This window comes from Triturus cristatus, chromosome 4_1 (genome assembly GCF_964204655.1).
Source record: "Triturus cristatus chromosome 4_1, aTriCri1.1, whole genome shotgun sequence".
Lineage (NCBI taxonomy): Eukaryota > Metazoa > Chordata > Amphibia > Caudata > Salamandridae > Triturus > Triturus cristatus.
The window spans coordinates 931,758,579-931,783,951 of record NC_140585.1 but is presented as its reverse complement, the minus strand read 5'-3'; the positions used below and the strand labels follow the sequence as shown (position 1 = coordinate 931,783,951).

General features: G+C 43.4%; 1 protein-coding gene across 2 annotated transcripts in view; it reads right to left on the bottom strand.

Annotated features, from left to right (window-relative positions):
- Positions 1-9,363: 9,363 nt before the first annotated feature.
- Positions 9,364-25,373, bottom strand: part of CPT1B (carnitine palmitoyltransferase 1B) — a 194,398-nt gene continuing 178,388 nt past the window's right edge. For both annotated transcript variants that reach the window (XM_085653785.1, XM_085653784.1), the window contains exons 18-19: positions 16,312-16,404; positions 9,364-10,755 (exon numbers count right to left, since the gene is read on the bottom strand). In XM_085653785.1, the coding sequence (XP_085509911.1) occupies positions 10,666-10,755; positions 16,312-16,404 (183 nt within the window). In that variant the 3' untranslated portion in view covers positions 9,364-10,665. The remainder of the gene's footprint in view (positions 10,756-16,311; positions 16,405-25,373) is intronic.

Genomic DNA, 25,373 nt, shown 5'->3' with positions numbered 1-25,373 from the left:
ATGTAGTCTTATGGATGTGTATGCCAGATTACATCTTTGTAGATGCAGTAAATAGCAAATAATGTTTTGAATTGAAGCATCTAGTGGTTCAATTTTGTTGTTACTGCATTAAATGACAAATGTTTTCCATTTGGCTGCATCGCAAGCTCTAGTAGTAGGGTGTCAAGCCTCTTTAATAATGTTCATACAGTCCGTTGGGAGGTTGAGGTAACCGAACTCTAGGACTTCAGGAGCCAGATTGCTAGGTTTAGTTGAGCTGGATCTGGATGCCTTATCTCTCCATGGTTCTTTGCAAGAAGCTTTGAGGAGAGCTGTAGTTTGTGGTGTGGAACTACTGAGAGTTCCAGGAGTGTTGTGAACCATGGTTGCCGGGCCCATGTTGGAACAACCAGGATCATCTTGAGAGACTGTTTGAGCTTGCGCACCACTAATGCAATGAGTGGGAGTGGCGGAAAAGCGTACGCAAATCTGCCTGACCAGTTCATCCATATCGCATTGCCCTTGGACAATGGGTGTGGATACCTGGCAGCGAAGGTTGGGTATTTTGCGTTTGCATGTGTGGCAAACAAATCTATGTCTAGGTGGCCACACATCTGAAAAAACGGAAGAAGAACTTGATGAAGTTCCCATTCGTGGATGTGCTGTGTCTGACGACTGAGCAGATCCGCAATCTGATTGTGTACCCCTGGAAGATGTTCTGCTAGAAGGTATATCTTTTGTGGGATGGCCCATTTCCATATGCTTTGTGCTAGTTCAGAAAGCTGCAAAGAATGTGTTCCTCCTTGTTTTTGTATATAATACATTGCTGTCATATTGTCCGTGCGGACAAGGACAGTTTTGTTGATGCGATGTGCTTGGAAGGATTTTAGTGCTAAAAAAGATTGCCAGTAACTCCAGGTGATTGATGTGGAGAGCTTTTTGGTGAGGGGTCCACCTTCCCTGAATTGTATGGTTTAGGAGATGGGCTCCCCAGCCGATGAGCGATGCGTCCGCTGTTAGCACTATCTGTGAAACTGGGTCTAGGAACGGACACCCTTTGGAAAGGTTTTGTGTGTTTCACCACTGCAGAGAGCGATGTGTGCGGCTGTCCACCAACACCAGATTTGAAAGTTGACCTTGAGCTTGGTTCCACTGACGTGCTAAACATTCTTGTAAAGGGCGCATTTGAAGGCTTGCATGAGGTACTATGAGAATGCAAGAGGCCATCATTCCTATTAGATGCATAAACACTCGAGCTGGTCGTGAGTGTTGGGAGCTGAAAGTTTGTTATGAGGGTTTGCATACTGTCTATTCTGACTGGATTGGGGTATTCAAAGGCTGGAAGTGTCTATGGTGGCCCCTAGATACTACTGTATGTGGGACGGTTGAAGATGTGACTTGGTGAGGTTTATTGTGAACCCCAAGTCATGGAGCAGGTGAATGTGGCGAACACATTGGCTGTATGACTTGGCTTTTATGAGCCAGTCGTCCAGGTATGGAAACACATGAATTTGTTGTCTTTGCAAGTGAGCGGCTAATACCGCTAGACACTTTGTGAAGACTCTGGGTGCTGTGGTCACTCTGAATGGGAGGCCCTTGAATTGATAGTGCTGACCGTCCACTACAAACCTTAGATATTTCCTGTGAGCAGGGTGTATAGGAATATGGAAGTAGGCTTCCTTGAGATCCAGAGTGGCAAGGAAATCGCCTTGTTGGAGCAGTGGGAGGACCTGTTGGAGGGTGACCAAGTGAAAGTGGTCTGATTGTATGTAGATATTTAGAGATCTAAGGTCTAGTTTTGGTCTTTTTTGGGGATGATAAAGTAAAGGGAGTAAACCCCTGTGCCTTGATGCTGGTTCTATTGCATGCTTTTGAAGAAGTGAGAGAACTTCCTGTTTGAGGAGCGTTAGATGTTCTGTGGACATGGGACGTTGTTTGGGTGGTATGGTTGGGGGAGTTGCTGTCATTGTTTGGTAGGAGGGGAGGTCCGATTGTTGTTACCTTGGCCTCTACCCTTGTTATTATTTCCTCTGTACCCACCTCTAAAAAATCCCTTGTTGGGGGATGTTTGTGTGGGGTTTTTGTAGGAGGAGAAAGTAGTGTCTGTGCCAATGTTTTTCGATCCGCCCCTATAAAAGGAGCGACGAAAGGAACCTCATGTTGTTTGAGACTGTAATGCTCCTATAGATTTTGCAGTGTCTGTGTCTTTTTCCATTTTCTCCAAAGCTGTATAAACAGCTAGGCCAAAGAGGTGTTCTTGATCGAACGGATGATTTAAGATTTTTTGTTTAAAACCAGAAATGCGCAACCATGCATGTCTGCAAGTAGTGCCTGTGCATTAGCTATTCTCCAGTGATTGGCTGCTCGGGAGGTAACTTGTTTGCCTGATGCATCTAGCAGTTTAGACTCTTTGTATGGAGGTGGAGCATCACCAGATGTTTGGGAATTAGCACGTTTTCTTGCATTGGACACTACCAAAGAGTCTAAGGGGAGTTATCCTTTAATGTAAATTGGATCGTAAGGGGCAGGCTTATAATCCGAGGATTGAGAATCCTGGTCCTGACAAGGTCTTTAAATATGTCTGGTGCATGTTTAGTGACACCTTTGAGCATGGGTTGTGTGTGTATTGTCCTGTGTGACTGAGCAAATGTATCTAGTAGGAAGTTTTCATCCATGGGGTCTGAATGTAGTTCAACGCCATGATATTGCACAGCCCTATTAATGAGCTGACTAAATCCTATATTGTCATCTGGGGGGATGGTTTGGATGGGTATGGATCTGGATCAGGGTGGTCTGGAGGATCTGAGGGATCGTTGTAATCTCCCCACGTATCCTGTGGTGTAGTAGTGTCATCAGGGTCATCTAAAGGATCCTTATTGGGTCCACCCCTGTCCCCTAGGTCATCCTCTTCCTGTGGTGGTAAGGGCGAGTATGGAGAGAGTCTAGGAGAGTGTATAGGAGAGTTTGTAGAAGACAAAGGTTTAGTAGGAAGAATAGGAGAGGATGGTCTTAGGGGTGAAGTTGCAAAGTCTCTTTTCTTCACAGGTACCTCAGGAGAGTGTGAGGTATCTGATTTCCTCTTCTTTGTTGGGAGACTGACAATATGGCCTGTTTTAGGGCCCACATGTAATGTCTTTTGTTTTGGATCGATAGGATCTGGTTGAAACAGTTCTTCCTGCTTGTTGTCTCCTTTCGGTGCCAATTTTTTCCGGTTCCGAACGTGATTTTGATTTGGGCTCTGGAGCCATAGGATGGGTCTTGTGCTCCTTTGGCTTTGATGTCGGTGTCGAGTCAGGAATCTTCTTTGGATCCGAAGGTTTTCAGTGTTTGTTCGGTTCCGAGGCCTTATGGTCTTTCGGTGCCGAAGGGTTCGATACCGAGGTCTTTTTGGGGGTAACAGGAATAGGGTGTATCCCTGATTTCAGTCCCGAAGGTGTGTTATGGGTACTAATAAGCGGCTTGCTCAATACCGAGTAGCCGGAAGGCTTTTCCTTTGTCTTCGGAGCCGGGCCCGGAGGCGGGGCTTCTGAAGTTTTCCCTTGGTCTCGACTAAGGACTGCAGGTGAATTTTTGACCGGAGCCTTCTGTTTATCTGATGGGGCAGGAGCATGGACGCTTGTACTCACTCGAGAGTCGGAGTCATCTTCTTCGGAGACGATGTTAAGCTCCACCGAATCCTCTGCCTCTGGAACATCGGGGGCCTTCGTTGAAGATGTCGTGTGGCACCGGTGTAGCCTGTTGAGCCATGAAGTGTTGTCGAGCCCGGCAATCACAGATAGTCTTTTTGGAACGAAAAGAGGCGCAGGCCCGGCAATCCTTTTCCTCGTGTTCTGGTGAGAGGTAAAGGTTGGAGACCTTGTGTGGTCACTGTGTGGAAATTTAGCTCCACACTGGGGGCATTTTTTTAATGGAGTCCTTTCCATTAGCCGTAGTGCCGAATGGCGCAGATAGGCCCAGCAGCCTGTGTCGACGACCAGAATCGAAGGGCACGTGAACAAAACAATACCGTCAAGTGGTGATAGGTAGCGCGTTGAAAGGGTTGGAAACACGGTACCGAACCGGAGCGCAGCAAGTCACATCCGAAACCAATGGCGGCAAAAAAACAATCTAAGGATGGACTCGATGCCCATGCGCACTATAGTCCAAGGGAGGAGTCACCTATCTTGTGACTACAAAGACTTCTTCCAAGACAGCAACAAACTGCAACCATCCGAGCCCAACACCAGATGACAATCTATGCACAAGTATGTATTCTGCAGCTCATATGCCTCGAACATGTTTAGTAAAAGTGTGTGAGGTTGGCCAAGTAGTCCTCTTACATATGATGGCTAGGGAAATATTTCCTAAGAAAGTCATGGAAGCAGTCTTTATGCAGGGACAGTGAGCCCTAGGTTTATTGGAGAGAACTCTCCTAACTTTGCTTTAGCATGTTTGAACACATTTGGCTATCCACCTTGCAAATCTTGACTTAGATTTGGCATAGTCCTTGTGAGGCTTTGCAAAGGCAAAAAATAGCTGGTCTGTATTGCAAAAGGGCTTGGTCCAACTGATGTAATACACGAGGGTGCGTTTCCCATTCAGGTTATAGAGCACTATCTCTGCTACTTAGTCAGGCTGTGGGAACAAGACTGGGAGCACTATGGTTTGGTGCCCAGCATTGGAAGAACTGTTGGAGCAGTTGTGGGTGAAGTTCTCCCTCGTGGCTTATTGTTGTGTCCTGCTTACGGGGGCTGACAGGTTGTTGTATACCCCCAGAAGGTACTCCATCACCAGATGAATGCAATGAGGAATTGCTGAAGGCCCAAACTGACTGAGCTAGCAAGGAAAGGGAAAGCGAGTGAGTGCCTCTCAGCATCTAATGGTAGTACATGCTGGTCATTTCCTTGGTAATGACAAGGACTAAGTAGCCCCAAATCAGCAGAAGAAAGGCTCTGAGAGTGAGGCGGATTGGCAGGAGCTCTAGGTAATTGATATTGTGGGCTTGCTGGGGGATGGGGGAGTCCACACCCCCTGTACTGTGTTAGGATCGAGGTGAGCTCCCCACCTGGCTTGTGGAGTGGCCATTGTAATGCCGACTTGTGGAATAGCGTCTAGGAAAGACCTGCCCCAGAACAAATTGTTGCTGGTCCCCCACTGCAGAGAGCGATGGTTGCTGGCCGTCACTAATACTAGATCGTCCATCTGACCGTACGCTTGTGACCATTGTGCCCCTAGGCATTGCTGCAACGGGCGCTTCTTTGGCTGGGCATGGGGATCTATGGCGATAGAGGATGCCATAATGCACAAAAGTTGCATCACAGTTTTTGTGGCTAAAAAAGAGGTTAAAGTTGAGCCGGGGCTCTTTGGGGACTTTGCTGTTACCAAATTGAGGGCCACCCCTACAAAGCGTTGGCTTTGGAGGGCTTCAACGTAAGACTTGGCCATACTTACGATGAATCTGAATCATGGAGGTGTGAGATAGTTTCCGGTGTGTGCATTAGGCAGTGCTGGCAGCTTGAGCTCTTTATCAACCAGTCGTCAAGGGTGGGTGGCTACTACTGCAAGTCACTTTGTGAAGGCCCTTTGGGGCAGTGGTGACACCGAAAGGGAGTACCTTGAATTGATATAGCAGGCACTTACCATGAATTGCAGGTAGTTGGTGGGTGGAATGGATGGGGATGTGGGAATAGGCGTCCTTGAGGTCTACTGCCGCCCTGTAGTCGGCTTGTTGGAGCAGATGGATTTCATCCTTGAGCATCACCATGTGGAAGTGTTCAGATAGAACGTATCTGTGGAGGGGTCTGAGGTTCAGAATGGGTCTGAGGGAGCAATCCTTTTTGGGGCCCGCTGATGGAAGGGTTCCAGCTCAATGCGACCTTTTGGAGGAGCTCTTGGACCTTCCCCTCTAAGAAATACAGGTGATCGATAGTGAGAGTGTGTTTGTGGGGGATGTTGGGTGGTGTTGCGATATGTTCTAGGCAATAGCCATGCAGATGTATACCTAATATCCACTTGTCTGATGTGATCTTCTGCCAATAAAGAAGAAAATCCTGAAGACTTCCCCCGACAGGGGTTAAGTGGTCGGGGAATCATTGCTTGGTGGAGGAAACACCTTTAGAGAGCCTCTCTTGCCTCTACCTTTATTGTTGCCATTTCTGTATTCCACATCATAAGTATATCCTTGGAGACTACTGGTGGTAGGCCTGCTGTTCCCTCTGGTCTGATCTGGGGAGGTAGTTTCACTGTCAGCCCTGTACTGTTGCCTCCAAAAGGAGCCATGTCAACCAGTGGACCAAAAAGGTGCTCACTATCGAAGGGCAGGTTGAGTAAATGCTGTTGTACCTTTGGTTTAAACTGAGAGACATGGAGCCAAGCGTGGCGTCTAATCAATATGGCTTCTAATCAATATGCTTACATTTACACACCGGTGTCAGTGGCATCCAGCGCACAGTAGATAGTGAAGTTGGATGTTGGTTTCCCCTGTTCCACTAGTTCCTCGCCCTTCTGCCTGTATTCCTTTGGGATATGCCTGAGGAGATGCTGCATTTCATCAGAGTGCACCCTATTGTACCTAAAGAGCAAGCTGACAGAATTAGTGATCCTCTAGTGGGTAGTCACATGCACTGCCACTTTCTTTCCTACTGCATCTATCTTTTTGCTCTCCTTATCAGAGGGGAAAGTCTCATGTGGCCTTGGTGTTTTTAGGCTTGTGCACAGTGTGAGACTAGGGAGTCAGGTTGTGCCTGTCCATAGATAAAAGGTGGGTCATTAGAGGAGGGTTTGCACTTTTTTTCAACAAAAAGGGTGACCACTCTAGCCTTTATTGGTTTCTTGAAAGTGTCCGCAGATGTCTTCAGCACGCTTGTGAATATGGCTAGAAACTGGACTGTGTGCTGGGTTTTGGACAGAGTCTGGATCAACAAGTTGTCATCTTCTTGGTGGACATGCATGTCCACATTATGGTAGGTGGCTGCCCTCTGAAAAACTTTGTGATAGGAGGTTGTACCATCTGGAAGGGATGTCCTGGCTAGATAGAGGTCAGGGTCTGTGTAGACTGGGCTTTAGACGTTATAGTCATTCTATGGGTCATCCATAAGCATGGTGTCATAAGGTGTGTCATAGGGGTCTACAGGGTAGGTTAAGCTGCTTTCCTCATACGAAGAATGAAGTGACCATTCTGGAGAATGTGGAAGAGGAAAGGGGTGTGGAGGAGGAGTTGGTGGTGGGGGTGAAGGAAGTGGAGGTAGTGTTGGTGAACAAAGAACTGGGATAGTGCCCCTTGGCCTTGTACTTTTCAGCTTTGGAGGTAGTGGAGGCTCCAAAGTGATCGCCTCCTCAAATGCGAGCGGTCTCTTTTGAGGCAAGGTGTCTGTGGGTTTTAAGGGAGTCTTGGTGGTGATTCTGTCTGTTTGTGGGTGCGTTTTAGTCTAGTGTCCAACTGGAAGTGCAGAAGAATCGATTGCTCTGAGTCGTTGGAGGCCATTGACAAAGGTCCCTTAGGCACTGAGTGGGCTTTCAGAGTCGACTTATGTTTGGACGTCAAAGCCTGTTTTAATGCTGTTGCTGGTATCAGTGTTGAAGCAGTTTTCGGTGCCAAAGGTGGTTTTGGCATTGGCCCTGAGACCTGTGGAGAATCTTCGGCTGATATGGGTTAGTGCGCAAAGAAGGGAGCAATGTCAACTTTGAAGTCTGTCATCAGTGCCGACTGTGGACAGAATGCAGTGGACGTCCAACTATCAGTCTCGCGGGACTTTAAACCTGGCCCTTATCGACGGCCATGCTCGCCTTTGGCTCAAGCTGTTTTGAAGAAGAAGTACTCACGGTCAACAACTTCATCTACTTCAATGGACTTGGGCCCTGCAGGCCCTCGATGGGGTTAGAGAAGAAGGTTTTCTCTGGGTTCGGTGACATTTGGGCTGGCATAACTGCTTAAGGACTGGAGTGCTTCTTCCTCTTCAGTATCGATGTCCTACTTCCCAAAGATATGGGGGGGGGGATCTTTCAACTCCTGCCTCTGTAACTTCGATGGATCAACCCCGCTAATGTTGGCACTGAATTGTCTTCTTGGATTGAAAATTGAGATAAGCCTCACACGCGGTGTTGTCCTGCTCGGCGGAGAGCCAGAGTTTGCAGACCGATAGTGCTTGGTCCAGGGGAGTGCATTGTGGTCAACAAAATTTATGATGTGAGGAGCACAAACACCAAAGAGGACCTGAGGCCCTGGTGGGGAGGCGGCAAAGAAATTGGTCTACCACAGTCAAAGAAACAGCGGTGTCATCACTTTCGAAATATTTCTGGTGTTATAGAAGTCGAGGAACAACGAGAGAATGAACGAAGGAAAGCAAAATGAGCAACGCGTATAGAGCCACATTGGTACACATCTGAAACTGATGGAGGAAACAAACAATCTAACATGAAGTTGATGTCCAGGTGAATTGCCAGCTAAGGGAGGAGTCACTGTACTTTGTGACTTGAAAAACTTTGCGGAATAACAAGTTGCAAATGTCCAAGTGTATGCTGAGCATGTAAATCTACATCAACACATGCTAAAAACACATATTTGCGTATTAGTAATATATGATCTGTCACGGAGAGAATGAGGTCTGTCTATCCAACAGGTTAACAATCCTACAGCAAAGAAAGAAAGCAGATGTGGAGTTTCTTGTGGGACTGCACATGCTATTGGTCCTCATGAATGCTTTAGATGTGTTATGTTTCATATTTGGCTAGGCACCTTAGACCATGATCAACATTTTAGTGTAGACTCACAGTGGCATTTGGGCTAGGCAGTGGAAAGGAGTAGTTACTGGTGAAAAATACCAATATGTGCAATGGCTATGTCTGTTAAAAAATGTAAGGTCGTGGAGTGGGCTGGAGGGCAAAAGATTGTTAGTGGGTTGTGATATTATGAGTGTGATCAATCAAAGTGGCAGAGCCGATATTTCTTTATATATGGCAATAAGGCTAGGATGTGGTCATCACATTCTCAGATTTGCCAAAAAAACACTTTTCACATTCTACAGCTGCACTTATTCTGTGTACCATACTGTGACTTCCCAATCGCACATGAGCTCCTTCCGCTACTGCATCTCAGCATCCCAAATTGTGGATGTGAAAATAGCTTAATTGACTCTGTGACAATTCTTTATAAATCAAACTAATTCTGGTTACTTGTTCTATCACTGCTTCATAGGTGACATCAGCACCTTCATTATTTTGCTTCGTCTCATTCAAGACATTAAACTCTAGCCATGAGAGACCCCTTGTGAACCAGTGAACTGATAATTTTGGAGACAGTGAACTTGATGACGAGTCATGTAGCACTTCCCTGCTAAGAGAGACCATGGCAATGCTCAGGTGACTTCACACTGCAACCCACAAGGCACAAAATCTGAGATTAAGGGGTCCACTATAAATCACAGAATTTATTTAGATTTCCTATAAGTATAACAAGAATACATACCACTTAGTTTTCAAAAACGTTAATGCAGTGAAATGAGCTGCAGAGGTGAGTGGCAGAGCCAACATCATTTTCTCTATAAAAACAACCAGATATATGAAGTACCAACTAATTGGCCAGTATCCCAGTAGACATCCCTCTAGCTTTCATCGATAATAGTACACATGGATTTAAGGGGAGTGGGCTGGTTGGCAGCTTGCAATAGGTAAAGAAAGTGTTCCACCTGTAAGTCACTGGTCCCAGCTTACCACCAGTCACTGTCCCCAGGAGGCTGCTTGACTTCTTATGTGTAAAGAGTTTGTGGTCTCATATTCCCAAAAAGACACTAGCACATGTTGGACTAAGGAGCAAACACCTCAGATGGACTTGCATGGGAAGCAAATTATTGTGACAATTTTCAGAAAATGATGGGTATCCACTAGAGGAGGGTTTACACTCCAGGAGACACTGCAGGTTTCACCTGATCAATGAATCAATGGAACACTTTAACTAATATACCAACACACATAAAAGGAGAACAAGACAGTGAACCAAACAAATATTGAAATGCTTTGTGGATGGATGATTACTTGATTTTGTCCCTAATTACAAAAATAATCAATGTATTTACTGATCATGGAGCTCATTAGAGGATATAGGGATCTCAGTGACAGCCAGGCACCAGTTTTCCACTTGTTTGACAGAGAAATCTAGTTTTCGCAAGTGTACTTCTTTTATTTGTCACATTTGTTAGATGATGGTCCTCTAGTGATGGGCTTGAAGGCTCTTCTGAGAAGAAAAAGTATCATATCGCCAATACTTCCAAAATTCATCAGCAGAATCTACCCCCACCCACTGAATCCCATTCAGCTGACCTTGTGAATTGTCTCTGTATACTTTGACTACACAGCATTCCATGGCGGGGTTTAATCCACTGATAGCACAATCATGGCGTTTTCCCATTATCATAAATGACCAACTTCTTAGACACAAACACTGTTCCAAAACAGCAAATGGCCTACTATGGTCAGTGATTTACGTGTGTCTCATGAGATACAGTAAGGGTTGTCTCGGAGGCTCTTCTCCAGGAGACACCCAATCATAAGGACAAGTTCTCATTCAGTAAATGTACGATTGATCTCCATAAAAATCCGAGGTTGAGTGCAAATGACGTCAGAATTCTGAATTGATGAATGGTAAGTGCCATCTCTGGATGATACAGAGTCACCGTGTCAGGGGTTTCCCCTTTGGATAGTACCCCAAGAGAGCTAATTTGGTGGCTTAATCAAGGGAACATCGAAGAGCTGTGCAAGGTCCAGCATGGCCTGGTGGATGTTATTGCCGAACCGGAAGGAGTCCTGTTATAGGTGGAAAAAAATGGATATAATATGAACTTTTATTTAGCTATTTTTTTGAGCAAATACTGTTGGGCTAAAATTTAACATTTCAGTGCACCTCTTCAGAACACTGCACAAAATCATAAAACCCATTCTTGTGTGTACCCAACCATCAAAGCCCTGCAAGACCTTAGCAGAAGCCATCCCATACTTAATGCAACCAAACCAGTCTCACAAATCTTCAGTGTAGTCAATTTTGGCCAGGGCAAGTAATGTCAGCAAACATAAGACCGAAATACATCCCACTCCAATATGCACACAACCACCCTCTCTTTCATGGGATGCTAATATAACCATTGTAGTAATCTAAGCAGCTTACATACATATACAACACCCCCATGCAATCATTTCCCTATGCATACCGCCATCAATTTGTGCATAACACCTCAAAAAGTCCCAGTAGAGCTTGCACATGACTGCCAAACAATAAACAAGACCCCGTAGTGGGTAAACAAGGCAACGTTGTCAAAGGGCACAGAGGCCTCTTTGAAAATCTTCCATCATGGATGGGCTTGAGCTCCTCCTGAAGGTCAACGAAGGTGGGTTCAATAACTCTCTAGTGATGCATGAGTGTCCCCACTAAGGTGTGTCTTCCAAAGGAGTCTGGGGTTAGCACCTTTTTCAATACCTTAGCAATGAAATGATTACATTGAAATAGGCCAAAGGTCAATTGGATCTGAGCAATGAGCCATTTCCTTTTAGCTTCTTTTATTTGTAGAGCATGGATGGATTATTACCAGAAGCACACTCCAGTGCAAATGTCCGAATATATAGGTTTTTTGCCATACCGGTCTGTATATACAGTGAGGAAATCCTAATGCTGGAGACACAATAATTGAAAAACTGTAAGGAAGGCCGAAACGTGTATATTTTGAAGCCCTCACTTTTCTACATGTCGTATGACACTGGTTACTTCTTGAGATTTCTAAAGCAATATTAATGTGTCATTATACATTGTTGTCTGGAAAGGGTAACATAAGGCTTTATATTAAATGGTTGCCCTTCCAGGTAAACGAATGGCCTGGTAATATGTCCTGTACCTTTGCTGCCTTCACTTTATCACATTTATAACTGCTTAAGGAGGAAGAGCAAAGACAGACCATGAGGTAATGTATTTAAAAATGAAGACATCAAGACATTTGTTTTGTCTTTATGAAGTGTGCCTTATAAAACATTGCATCGATAGTGGAGCTTGAAAATGTTTTTGACAGTGAAAGATGATGTTCTGGTCAAGGGCTACAACATACCTCGTCTTTAAGAAACGCTAACTGCTAGTGGGCAATGCACACTGATAAAGGGACACACATGAAACCTTTGAAAAGATCATGCAGGACAAAAGCACCCACAAAGCTAACAAACTCAAAGGGGAATGTATTTGTAGCAAGCCTAAGTAGCAAAAAAAGTGTGGATCCACCAGCATACCACAGCGGAAGGAGTCCACTGAACTGTCTAGGATCCAATAATAAAGATAAGATGTTAAGCAATATCGACTAATCAAAACATAACTCTGCAAATCCTTGGCATGAAGCTGTATTACCACGTTCATTTTAGGCTCAGAGAAAAAGGCAGAGAGCATTACCTCTATTAATGTGGAAGGTTGATGCCATTTTAGGTAAAAGGTTTAGACTAAGCCCTGCATTACCATATCTGCTGAAAACCTCACAAGGAGAGTGAATCAGCAGTGCTTGGATCCCTTTCTAAAAGTCAACCAGATATGCCCTACTTTCCAGCGCACATGTGCGAAAAACGGTCAGTCTGTCCTGCCCAGAGCAGAAGGCCCCATTTAACTTATTTTAAAATCTACCCATTTACTGATCCTGAGACAGAGGACTGGGTCTAAGCTTTCCTGCGTTACCTCTCCCTCTTTTCATTTTTTGGTATTTCCACCGAAATGATTTACTTGACGGAACATAAAGAGCAGAATTTATGGAGCACCTGGATTCTTGGGCACGGCGGAATGTGCTCAATACTGTACAATTTAGCATCCACCGGAATGCTTTGCAAGTGCGTGCTGACTTAGGTAATTTGAAAATGCTACTATGCTAAAAATGATATTTCCTCATTTAAAATAAAAATGGTGAAACAATCATTTGATCCTTTGTTTGAAAGATATTCAGCTCTGTCACAGACTGATTATCGTAGAGGACATTGCACATGACCCGACACTGCTCACTGCATAGATGTCCTTAAAGTTATCCTTTTTGTCCAAGGAATATTAGCAACAATATGATTTGCAGCCCATCCTCTGGAGCAACCTCTAGTAGCCGGACAATCAGTTCAGATGGGCAGCACTGTGCAGGAAGATATCCTGAGTGGCACACTGGCTCTGGCCTGGTGCAGTACTGTTCACGTAGACTCTAGAAACCATCTCATCAAGAGAGAGCTCCTATAATGCTATAAAACGTTATTCTCCAGGTCTTCTGGCACTGACAGGAAACCATGGAGAAGCTGGGTGACTTGCTTGGCCACTCTCCCCCATTCTCCTTAGGCCCAGTTCCTTGTGGGTTCTGGATTGTATCCTAAGGTGTAGATGGGAAAGCAGGTCTAGAATGTTGTGCAGGTGTTTCCGGCTGGCTTTTCCTTTGTACGAGCATGAAGGCAGATGGGTGAGAATCCTCTTACATGTTGTCTTTAGGTGCGCATTACTTCCCTGTAAGTCTATCCATTTTCAGGTATAGGCAGCCCTTGCAAGACGTTATTATGTGCATCAAGTCCAAGCGGTCGCATTCCACACTTAGGGAACTTGCAGTATAAAAAAATCCTTATCTGAACTGGTCCTACAGGGTCAAGACTGTGGAACATCTGTTTGTCCTAGGGACCTGCCTCCACACATCAGGGACTCCTCCTCACTTCGTAAATCCAGCAAGAGGCGGAAGACGTGGCTCTTCAACTAACTCAACTACCTCCCAGCAGAGGACCTTCACACCTGATCCAGGGCCTGGATACCCTTCTGGTGATAGGTCAAGCTACACAAATCCACATAACATAATATAACATATCTAGTTTTTTATTCATGCCTCTGGTTGTAATTCATGATTCGCATCTTTATATTATGATATAGCTGTTCCCACGCGCTCTCTGCTGTACCCAAGATTCTGGAATCTAAACAGGTAGGGGAGTCCCAAGTCCTGGCTTGTCAGGGCGGCTTCTATTCCTTTTGTTTGGTATTCAGCATTTACTTCACCAATTAATTTTGTCTGACATTTACTTTGTGCAATTACTTCAGCGACACCTGTACTCTGTGCATTTAATGTGTTACACCTTCACTTCACCCAAGGCATCAGAACAACGACTTTTAAGTTAAGATGTATTTAGTATTATTGTTAAGCAAATTAATAGATATTAACTAAATCAAATATTGTATAGTTTGTTTAATTTAGGCTTAATATGTGTTTTACAGCAATTAGCTGAGAGGTTATCTTTATGGTTAGAATAATGTGACTAATCAGTTTTATTATTATTTTTAATTGAAAATAAATTAGTAGTATTTATAGTTTGGGTTATTAATGAATAAACTGAATACAATAATATATATATTTTTTAAATTAAATTATATGGATAGGGTTAGCATTATGGTTAAAATAAGGTTTTAAATTATTTTAATTCTAATTAGTTTAATTTATAGGTAGGGTAAGAATTAATTTACTACTTTATACGTTAATTTAATTTACCTTAAATTATTTCAATGGAATCCTATAATAATAAATCACTTACATTAATGTAATTTATTTAAAGTTAGTGTTTGGGTTAAAAGTTTATGTAATTCAATATAGACATACAACCTTGCTAAAATCTATCCTTTCTTTTACATTTAAATCACAGGTAAAGATACAAGTCCTTTACCTACTTCACAGGGCCTATTGGGGAAAAAAGAAACTGTCTCTTAAAAAAAATAACTTAGCTCCATATTACGAACCTACCAGATACTCCATTTATCTGACCATCAGCTTATCCATTATCAAATCAGTGAGTGGCAGAACCTGTGGTAGATACGCCCTTGTAGTCCAAGGCCCAACCAAGCCACCTCACCATATGGACATGCATGGATTTTTAATGATGGTTTTGATTACCTGGTATGTAGACTATGGTGTATGTGGAAAGCCACTGGTCAAACTCTAAACACTGTCTATGCATTTCCACCCCCATTCTTATCTTATCCCTAACCTTCTCAACCTTGCACCTTAGTACTGCTATAGATTTGGGATTGCTTGCTCCACAGGATCTTGTTTTGTAACCAGGCTAACTGAAAACTGTAATTGTAATTACCTCTTTGTATGCTTCCACAGATGTACCTTCACATGATATGAGAATGCTGTGTACCGAATATGCTGAAGATATCAGTACACGAAAGTGAGTACATACCTAAGCAACTGAAGAAATAAACCTCAACTTTGCTGCTCCCTAAGCAAGAGAGCAAAGACACAGATCCTACATCTACTAAACAGTGAGTCACAGGAAAGACCAGGATTCATGGAAGGTCACAGGTGACTTTTTATCCATGTAGTAGAAGAAGGCAATTTAAGAAGGAATACATTTTCTTTAGTCAATGTATTGATTAGAAGTAAGATTTTTCCCTGTTGAAACCATTCAACACTTGTATAAGATGTGATAAAAAGGTGGGCTTTGAGGTGCTGTTCACTGTTTGAAATGTGGCTGCACTAAAAAGAACCCCTGGCCTCACCACATTTGCTTCTTTCTTATCGGAGGCCTGTACAAAATGGAAAGGCAGAGATCCAAACTAGAGCAAGGTTTACCAACATTTCTCCAAAATGTGACTTTGTGTCTCCCACTGGGTTTACTCAAGAGTTTCAATGAATCACATATTGTGTCATAAAGTGTGTCAGCCATTGTTTCGCATGATGTGTCTGTATGTATGTTGACTAATGTAGTCCTTCCAATGTCTATAAGCGTGAGGTCCAGAATGTTGTTGTATTACCCATTGGGTCCATAAGGGTGCCACTCATGTGCTGTCCAGTGGGTCAATAAGAAGGTAACCTGCATTCTAATGTTTTGCCCAGTTATGCTTCAGTTCCTACACTGCCATTGTTTGAAGCTTCACTTACCTCTCATCCTGTCTTATTTAGCATCTGCTCTGCATCTTCCACCAACAATTATTTCTGATGACTAACCACTTCATTCTGCGACCATGATTTGGACTATTAGCATGGTTCATGGGCGACTGTGGTGCACCCCATCTTTACATGTGCTCTGCTGCTATCATTTGAAGACCCCTTAAAACAAAGGACGGGGAAGTAGCAGACTTTGAAAGAATGTTGAAGTGCATGCTAATTATGAAGGAGGCCTTGATTGCAGCATTTAGTACTAAAATGGATAGAGGTTCAAATATACCAGGCTCGGCAGAAGATGCATTGAGGCATAAAACTGAGCACACCCAGCAGACTATATCATCTGAATATGACAACATAATGTAGCATCTCCTGAATAAAACATGTCTGACAGCATTGACGCAGTATTATCATTTCCAGGCACACTTTGCAAACCAGAAGAAATACACACCGTTTCTGGGCTGGAAAACTTGCTGGATATGTGGAAGGTGACGAGGTTTTCACCAACAATATTATAGGAGACTCCATAACCATCATCAGCAACCTGTGGAAAATAAACAGAAAAGATCGTGCACAAGTATCAGGACCAACTGCAATAAATGATCCTGTTATGATATGACTCTGTCAAGAAACCTTTGTGTGATTCTACCAGAACGCAATGGCCACATGTCCCAGTCATAACAGGACTCTGTGATCATAGGACTGTTATGATTATTTTACGTCTCTCCAGAGCCTACCTATTTAAACGGGCCCTTGCATCAATGCCAACTTCACATCTCGATCCCAGCATGAACCTGACTCTGGTATAAATGTATCAGCCGACTCGATCACATGGCTGTGTCATGAACTCGTGGTTAAATGAACATTTCATGACGTGATTTCATCACCTCGTAATCACATAGTAATGAGATAACATAATTATTTGACTTTTAAAGCACACCATCCTGCAATCACATGGTCATTTCATGGTCTTATCATTAGGAAGATACATTGACATGCATGAAATTCATCAGAGATTGAGCAGCAACAATTTGAATGCACAGAGTACACACACATCAACATATGCATGCACACACATGGTTTAGATGACAAACACTTGGCGATACTGGGAAGTGCAAGCCCAAAATATATCAATACGACCTGATAATGGAATTCAGAAATTCAACCTCTTCCCTAAAGGGGGTATATGCTAGTAACTATGGGCTGTATCGAAACGCCCAGTGGCGGGAGAAATATCTTTGTAGATGACCATTAATGTTGTTATGAATTCCTCTCTTGCTTGACTCCCAGGGCAGAGTACATCACTGGATTCCACTTTTTATACTGATCACATAGATCAGCTTTCCACATCCTCATTATACCCGAAGGTATAATTAGGCTATCTGGTTTTAGGTTTAACCCTATAATAACTGATAAAACCCCACAGAAAGGAAAATAGCCATCACCGGTGTAAACATATAAACACTGAAAAAACACCTTCGCGGCCACAAAGTAAGTGCCATTCAAAGAAAGGAATAGATGAGTGAAAGAGTAATTTCTATTTCTTCCTGAAGGGGCCAATACAAGGTAACTTTGTTATACAAGGCAGCAGCAAGAAAGACTGGTCTAACATTATTCTGCTTGAGTTTTGTTGTTTTGGTTTCAGTAATGTGAGACCTAGTGCAGTGCAAATGTTTACCTAGTGAGCCAGGAACCAGCATTGTATGTCTCAGTGCAGTACCGCAAGCTGCTCCTAGAGATCCCTAGCGAGCAAAGCACCAGCACTGCATGTCTAGGTGCAGTACTGCAAGCTGCTCCTAGAGGTCCCTAGTGAGCAAGGCACCAGTTCTGCATGTCTGGGTGCAGTACCGTAAACTGATCCTAGAGGTCCCTAGTGAGCAAGGCACCAGCACTGCAAGTCTAGGTGCAGTCCCGGAAACTGCTCCTAGAGGTTCCTAGTGAGCAAGGCACCAACACTGCCTGTCTTGGTGTAGTAAAGCAAGCTGCTCCTAGAGGTCCCTAGTGAGCAAGGCACCAGCACTGCATGTCTCGGTGCAGTACCACAAACTACTCCTAGAGGTCACTAGTGAGCAAGGCACCAGCACTGCATGTCTACAAAGTAAGAGTTATGGGCATTATAAATGGCAGTATTTTTTACCTAGTCATGTTGCAGGGTTCAGTACCACATGTGGCCAAAAGGGGACCTCTTTTGGGCACATATGGTACTGCACCCTGCAAAAGATATGATAAATCCACCCTACCAATAATGCATTGCATGCAAGACAGTACTAGGAGTACATTCAAATAGCTATGTCCATACATACAATTAGTAGCTTTGAAATGTGACAAAATAATTATTACATTAATTTTGGATTAGGCTGTACTCTGTGTGGAATTGATGAAGGGAAATTCATAGAATGTCTCATATAAATGTGAGATGTTCTAGTAATAACCACTGCCAGCCTAGCTTAGAACCAAGTGTGTGTCCTGCCTGAAACCTTTTAAGAAAATAGTGTCTTGAGGCTGTAATTAAAACCTAGGGAGTAACAACACATGTAACGGGATGTCCGTATTGGGAGGTTACAAGAAGAGACAAGGCAGTATTAAGGAGGGACTACTAAGCCTATTGACCAATGAAAAGCCAGCATTTACAAAGGAGAGGGACAGGAGCCAATTAAAAAGATGGGCAGAAAGTGGGTGGAGCTTTATGCCCATATCCTGAATACAGCATGTCTCGAAGAGACAGCGCAAGCGCTGCCTAGGCAGGACCTAAAAACCTAACTCTGTGAAAAACTTTTTCAGAGATCAGATTAATGATATGGCATACCACCCACATTTTCTATTATACTTAGTCACTGGGTCAAGCCCATCTAACAATCTAAAATCCCAAGCTCATCAACAACATTACCAGTTTCCTCTTCAACAAGACATAAAGCATTCACAAAAAGCTCAAGCAAATTCTCATACTTTTCCTCCACTTAGTATCTTGAAAATAATCAATCTTAAATAGTAACTTGAAAGGAATCACTCTTAAATAGTAAGCATCCCGAAAGTAAGATGTACAATTCATACTTCAAATCGAATACTTCACCAGTCCCTCATTATATGTTGACAATCCAACATTAAATAACTGTGTCCAGAACATTATCTTTGTGGAGTTCATAAGAATGATCTAATCTGCGCTAGAAGAGTGCATGTTGCCCTCCTCACTTCATTTGTGGTAAATCACACCTCTAGTGGTAGACTGTAAAAAATTCCAGAACCTAAGAACAATTTCTAAACTTCCCTTCCTTGGGTAAACCATTGAGAAAGAGATACAGCCAAATGTCTTCATCACATTTCCAGAAAAAACAAACAAAAGGGAGTGTCTCAAGAATCCAAATGCTGTATTGTAGAGTGTGTTCTCTTTGTTTCTTCACTCCTCCTTTCAGGAAGTCGACATATTTCAATGGTGTCAATATCAATGTACTCTTCTCAAATATCAGAATAACATGGGAGCCGTGGTATGACCTTGCAAAACAATTCTCTTTATTATTCTTCAATACATCAAAGAAACAGCCCCGCAAATGCGTTTCGTCCTTCAAGCAGACTTCATCAGGGTTAATGTATTTCTTTACAGCAATGTCACATCGAAGTCTAAGTGTAAAATGTATCAGTTATCCATTACATTCTTGGAACACTAGTACTGCTCCTTTATTGTTGTAGGGAAATACCAGGTGACCATATATAAATATCACAGCTTAATATCCACATCCCATTGAGTTCTGTAAACTCAGACTGGATATATATGACACGCCGCCACCGTCACTGACCTTCTACACGAAGGAGGAGAGAAGAAACAAAGAGAACAAACTCGACAATACAACTGTTGGATTCTTGAGGCACTTCTTTTTGTGTGTTTTTTCTGGTTTTTATTTATTTATGGTTTTGGAGTAGTTTGACCATTAGAGGGTGAGTGCAGACAACTATTACCTTGTGGAACTACCACCTGTGCAGCTGTCTTTAGCCAGAACTACTCTTGCTTTGGGAAGATTTGATCACATTTCCATCCACATCTAAATATCCACCGAGCTGGATTTCATCCCAAATACAGCTCATAAATGGACAAATTCTCAACAACAGTTTCTGCATTTTGGACCAAATACACTTTTTACTACTTGTATTTCTTAACCTGTCAGCTTTATTCAACACAGTTAATTACAGCACTATGCATTCTTTCATGCAGTGGAGAAAGCAAAGATCTGGATTGGTTGAAATCCACCCTTACTTAGGTCAAGGCTCTATGTTCCATAAATGGTCTACTAAAGATGTTCTATATCAAGTATAAGAACTTTCAAAGAAAAAGTAATAAACTGGATGAGCTCCTTTTATCTCTAATTCAGCCCAGTTAAAACAGAAGTCTTCCTCCTCTGCTCCAATGATTTTCCAGGGTTCCCCTCCACCAAATTACTACACTTCATCACTGAATCTTCATTCCCAAAAAATGCATCTTTACATACTTCCTATGGAAACTGAAGCGCTCCTCCCTCCCAACGAATTAGTCATGCATTACAAGGTCTAGTAATCTGACATCTAGATAATTACAATAAACTATTAGCAGGACTTTCCAAATGCATTCTTGTCTACTTCAAATGCATTTTATTTGCTGGAGCTAAACTTTTGAAGCTAGAATCATGTTTAAAGTAGCGTGTGTGACCCTTAAGATTCTGTATGAAGGCTTACCCACATACATAAGAAATTACTTAACTGAGGAGGTTAAGGAAATCAAAGAAGCAAATCCTGATAACTTATGAAAATCCCAAATAATTAAAAATTAAACCCCCAAACAGGCATTCTTCAGTCTACCTTCAAGTATTTGGAATCGTCTATGTGAATATATTACAGAGAATGCTGAGTTGCTGTTCTTCAGAAAAGAAATTCAAACGTGCCTCTTTGAGCTCAACTTCAGGTTGCAAATCCATTAGTCCTTCATCTGTGATGCAATTGCCTACTCCATCATTTCTGTCTTTCCCTAGTGTGCTCACTTCAACACAGAAACCCAAGGCTATTTTTCAGTGATCACTTTAATTATGCAAGTGTTCTGTAGCCCACTTTCCACTATGCTTCAATGTTACTTTTTTGTGTTACTCTGTTGCTTGTAAGTGCTCCAGTGCCCAAGTGGCTAGCTCCATACTACATAAAGAAAATGTTACTTATCCTGTAAGCATTTACGAGTAAGGTACAGTGCTGTAGATTCAAATGCTTTGCATACTTCTGCCATCCAGCGTTGGGCTAAGACATTATACATTGTTTTTCTTCAAAGAAGCTTAGAGTCACGAGAAGTTGGGTGAATCCTCCCTTGGTCCTCAATGTGCATTGTCTGCACCCCACATTGTTTTCCAGTCAAGTGGGAAAAAAGGGGAAAGTGGAGTGTACAGTAAGACTAATATGATGTGCTATGTGCATGTAAGCTGGTGAAATAATGTGTTATGAATAAAATGTGCTATCACTACCAACATCCAGCATGTCAATCTACAGCACTACATGCTATGACCAGATGCTTACAGGGTGTTATATTTTCCGTTTGTAGCATGTGTGGATGTAGATACACATGCTTTACATCAACTATAAAGTAGTTCTCTTTTGGCAGTGGCTAGTGGGCAAATGATGCAGATGTTCGAAATCACATCCTTAATACAGTCTGGCCAACCATAGCCTGTTGACCAGCTAGTAGATCCATAAAGTAATGCCTTCTAAATGTATGTGTCATAGACCAGGTAGACACGTTCCATATATGAGCTAATGGGATATTACCCAGGTCCTAGGATGCTTGTTTCCAGTCCAGGGAGAACCTGGCTTGGCAGTTCGGGCTGGACTGTTACCATGAGGCACAGGGTCAAGACTGATTTGCATATGGCTGGGTTCAAACTGGAATGGCCTGGTGAGCAAAAAAACGATGGATTTAGGCCCAGATCTCTGTACTGGGTGAATGTATGACATTGTTCTGCATTCTGTCCATCAACTTTTGTTTTTGTATATTACCCAGGAAAGCCATGGTGGCTTCCTTTTAACATGTAGACTCTGCCCCAGGAGTAGATGTTTAGCTGTGGAATGGCAGGTTTGTATGCATTTGACAATCGATTGTGCAATGCCTACTTAGAACGCGAATGGCCTGGGTAGGGATTAGAAAAAGCCTTAAAGCCTTAAAGAGCTGATTGGTCATATAGAAAGCCTTGAGGCCTGATTTAGAGTTTGAAAGAATACATTCTAATGCACTTGTAATAAAATGGATGGGATATCTGTCACATTTGTCCACCAAACTCTAAATCAGACCCTTAGTTCTGTCAGTATAATACATGAGTACCCACTTAATGTCTAAGGTGTGTACCGCTCTCTCTGCTACAAATTCAGGTTGTGGAAAGATTACAGGCAGCTAGCTCATAGTTTGGTTAATGTAGAAAGATGAGACTACCTTAGGTAAGAACTTTGGATTGGTTCTACGCACTGCTCTATACTTGTGGACCTGCATGAATGGTGAGGGTTGTAACTTGCTGATGCACCTGATCAATTATAGCTATGAGGAAAACCAACTGGCAGGAAAGGAACTGTAAGTCTCATGGAAGGCCACAAGACTTGTAAGACCCATGTTGAGGTTCCAAACTGGGGCCGTAGGTGTTCCTGGGGGTATGACTCTTTTGAGTCACTCGATGAACCCCTTGACCATCAGAATCCCTAGGAGGGATGAGTGCTCCCTGTTCCGCATCTAAACTGCTACAGTGGCTAAGAGGAGGTGTATAGAGGTATATGCAAGACCTGCCTTCAGAAATAAACAGATGATGCATTGAATATTGACCTAGGAGGGGTCCAACTGCTTGGGAGATGCAATAGTGGACAAATCTCTTATAATCTGCTGCATAGCATGCATATGTGGTGTGCTTCCATCCCTTACGCAGTATTGTCATAAAGGCTGAGGTAGTCAAACTCTAAGACCTCTGGTGCCAGATTGCTAGGCTGAGCTGCATACAATCTGTGTGCCTGATTTGGCACTGATGTTGTATGCGGAGGCACATCCTGACCGGTAGCTTCTTCTGGGTGGTGATGGACATCTCCAGGAGAATTAAGCACAAGTTGTGCCTGACCGAAGTTAGGACCACAAGCATGTGGGTCACAGACACCTGCCTCAACTTCCTCACCACGTAGGAGATAAGTGTGGGAGGTTGAAAAGCAGAAGCAAATATCCTTGACTAGTTCATCCATCGTGCATTTCTCACCGAATTTGCGTTTTGAGTACCTTGAGGTGAAGCGTGGGTATTTTGCATTATGATGTGGCGAAGAGATTGACAGCTGGGGTTTCCCACTGCTGAAAGTACATAGGGGTGGACTTATGGGTGAAGTTCTCTTCGAGTTGTTTTTGCATCCTGTTTAACAGATCCACAAAGTTGTTGTCCACCCTGAACGTGTTCCAATAGGAGCTGGTTCTTGTGACAGATTGCCCATTGCAAGGTCCTTTGTGCTAGTGTGGAAAGCTTGGGAGAGTGGGTATCCTCTTGTTCTGTGAGTAGTACATAGCTGTCATGTTGACCAAGACAAACTTGTTGCAGACAAACGAGTAGAAGGCTTTTAGGGTTATGCAAACGTCTAGCAGCACCAGGTAGTTGATGTGTCATCCCTGGTGAAGGAGAGTTGTGGTGCCTTGCACAGTCATGAGATGCACCCTACACCCAATAAGCGATGTATCAGTGGTAATGTTGCCAGTGGAAGAGGTTCTAAGAATGACCTGCTGAGCAACAGTTGGTGCAGTTCCACCATTGCAGAGAGTGCAGAGTGCTGGCCTTTATAAAAACTAGATTTTCTTTTTAACCGAACGCTTAAGACCATTGTTTCATGAGGCACTATTCCATTGGGTGTGTGTGTAAACTGGCGGAAGGCACAACTGCTTTGCAAGATGCCATCATACTCAAGAGCTTCCATACTGTTCTTACAGTCAAGGGACGAGTGGACTGAAAAAGCGGCAGCAGCTGTTGAAACCTTTTCTGCTGGTTCGGTATGCTTTACCTGTGACAACATGTATCATTGAGCCCAGGAAGGGCTGGATCTGTTGGGAATAGGAGTGGGACTTCATTGTGTTTTCACTGAACCCTAAGCTGGGAATAGGGTTATATCTGTCTGAATGTGTGCTAGGCATTGTTATTTGCTGCTGCTCTTGATCAGCCAGTGATTGAGAAATGGAAAGACGTGGTTGTCTGCTTTGTGTTGATGTTATGTTAAAATTTTAATGTTACATTTTTTTATACAGCACACGTATACCAGATTGGTTGCATGGCGCTGCATAGAAAGAAGCCAAGACCCATGGGGTTTACTTGTAGGCTTGTCTGAACAGCCAGGTTTTAAGATGCTTCCTAAAGCTCAGGATTCAGTGCAGGAGCGGATTTCGACAGGGAGAGAATTCCAGTATCTAGGAGCTAGGACGGCGAACCTGGCGCCACCTAGACGCTTCAGTTTAAAAGAGGGAGTGGACAGAAGGTGTTTGTGAGCAGAGCGCAGGTTGCGCATAGGTGTGTGCTTTTGGATAAGGCTGTCCATAAATTTGGGGCTCCCTACGTTGAGTGACTTGAAGATAAGGAAGCATACCTTGAAGGCGCAGCGCTGTGAGATAGGGAGCCAGTGTAGCTTCCTCATGAGGGGGGTAACATGTTGTTGCCTAGGTTGCTGAAAAATCAGTCTTGCTGCCTGATTCTGTACAAGTTGTAGTCATTTGGCTAGGTACAGTGGGATGCCAAAGTAGAGGGAATTGGCATAGTCAATCTGGGACATCACCATGGCTAGGACCACCTGGATCAGAGCTTCCTGCTTGAGAAATCTTCTGAGCTTTCTTATTTTCCTCAGTTGGAAGAAGCAGGTTGATATCACTGACCCTAATTGGGACTTCATGGTGAGATCACAACTGATTGTTACTCCGAGACTTTTGGCTGAGGGAGAAGGAGATTGGCCCCATTCTATTGGTCAAAAGTGGGGGCACAATGGGTTATGAGTGACACCAATTAGTACTAGCTCAGTTTTATCTAGATTAAGTTTTAAGTGGTTACTGTTCATCCACTCGCTGATGAACAGCATGGTGGTCTGAAAATTGTGGGCCGAGTCGAGGGAGTTCCTGATGGGGAAGATTAGTTGGAAGTCATCAGCGTAGTTAAAGGTGCAAACTTTCCTTTCTTTCAAGGCTCGGATTAGAGGAACAAGATCGGGATTGAAAAGGTGGGGGGAAAGCGATGAGCCCTGCGGGACTCTGCAGGAGGTACTCATCTTGGGAGCAGTGAACTGAGCAATTCAAACCGACTGAGAGCGGTTTTCCAAAAATGAGCTGATTCAGCCGAGGGCTGACCCTTGAATCCCTGCGTCTCTGACACTACCAGATAATTGGTAATGACCCTTAGAACCATACTGCCCTGAAGTGTAATACTGTGGATTGATTGTGCTGTCCTCTTACTACAAGACAAGGATAATGGCGATAGGTGAAGTGGTTAAGGATGTGGAAGTAGGAATCGTAGAGATTTAACA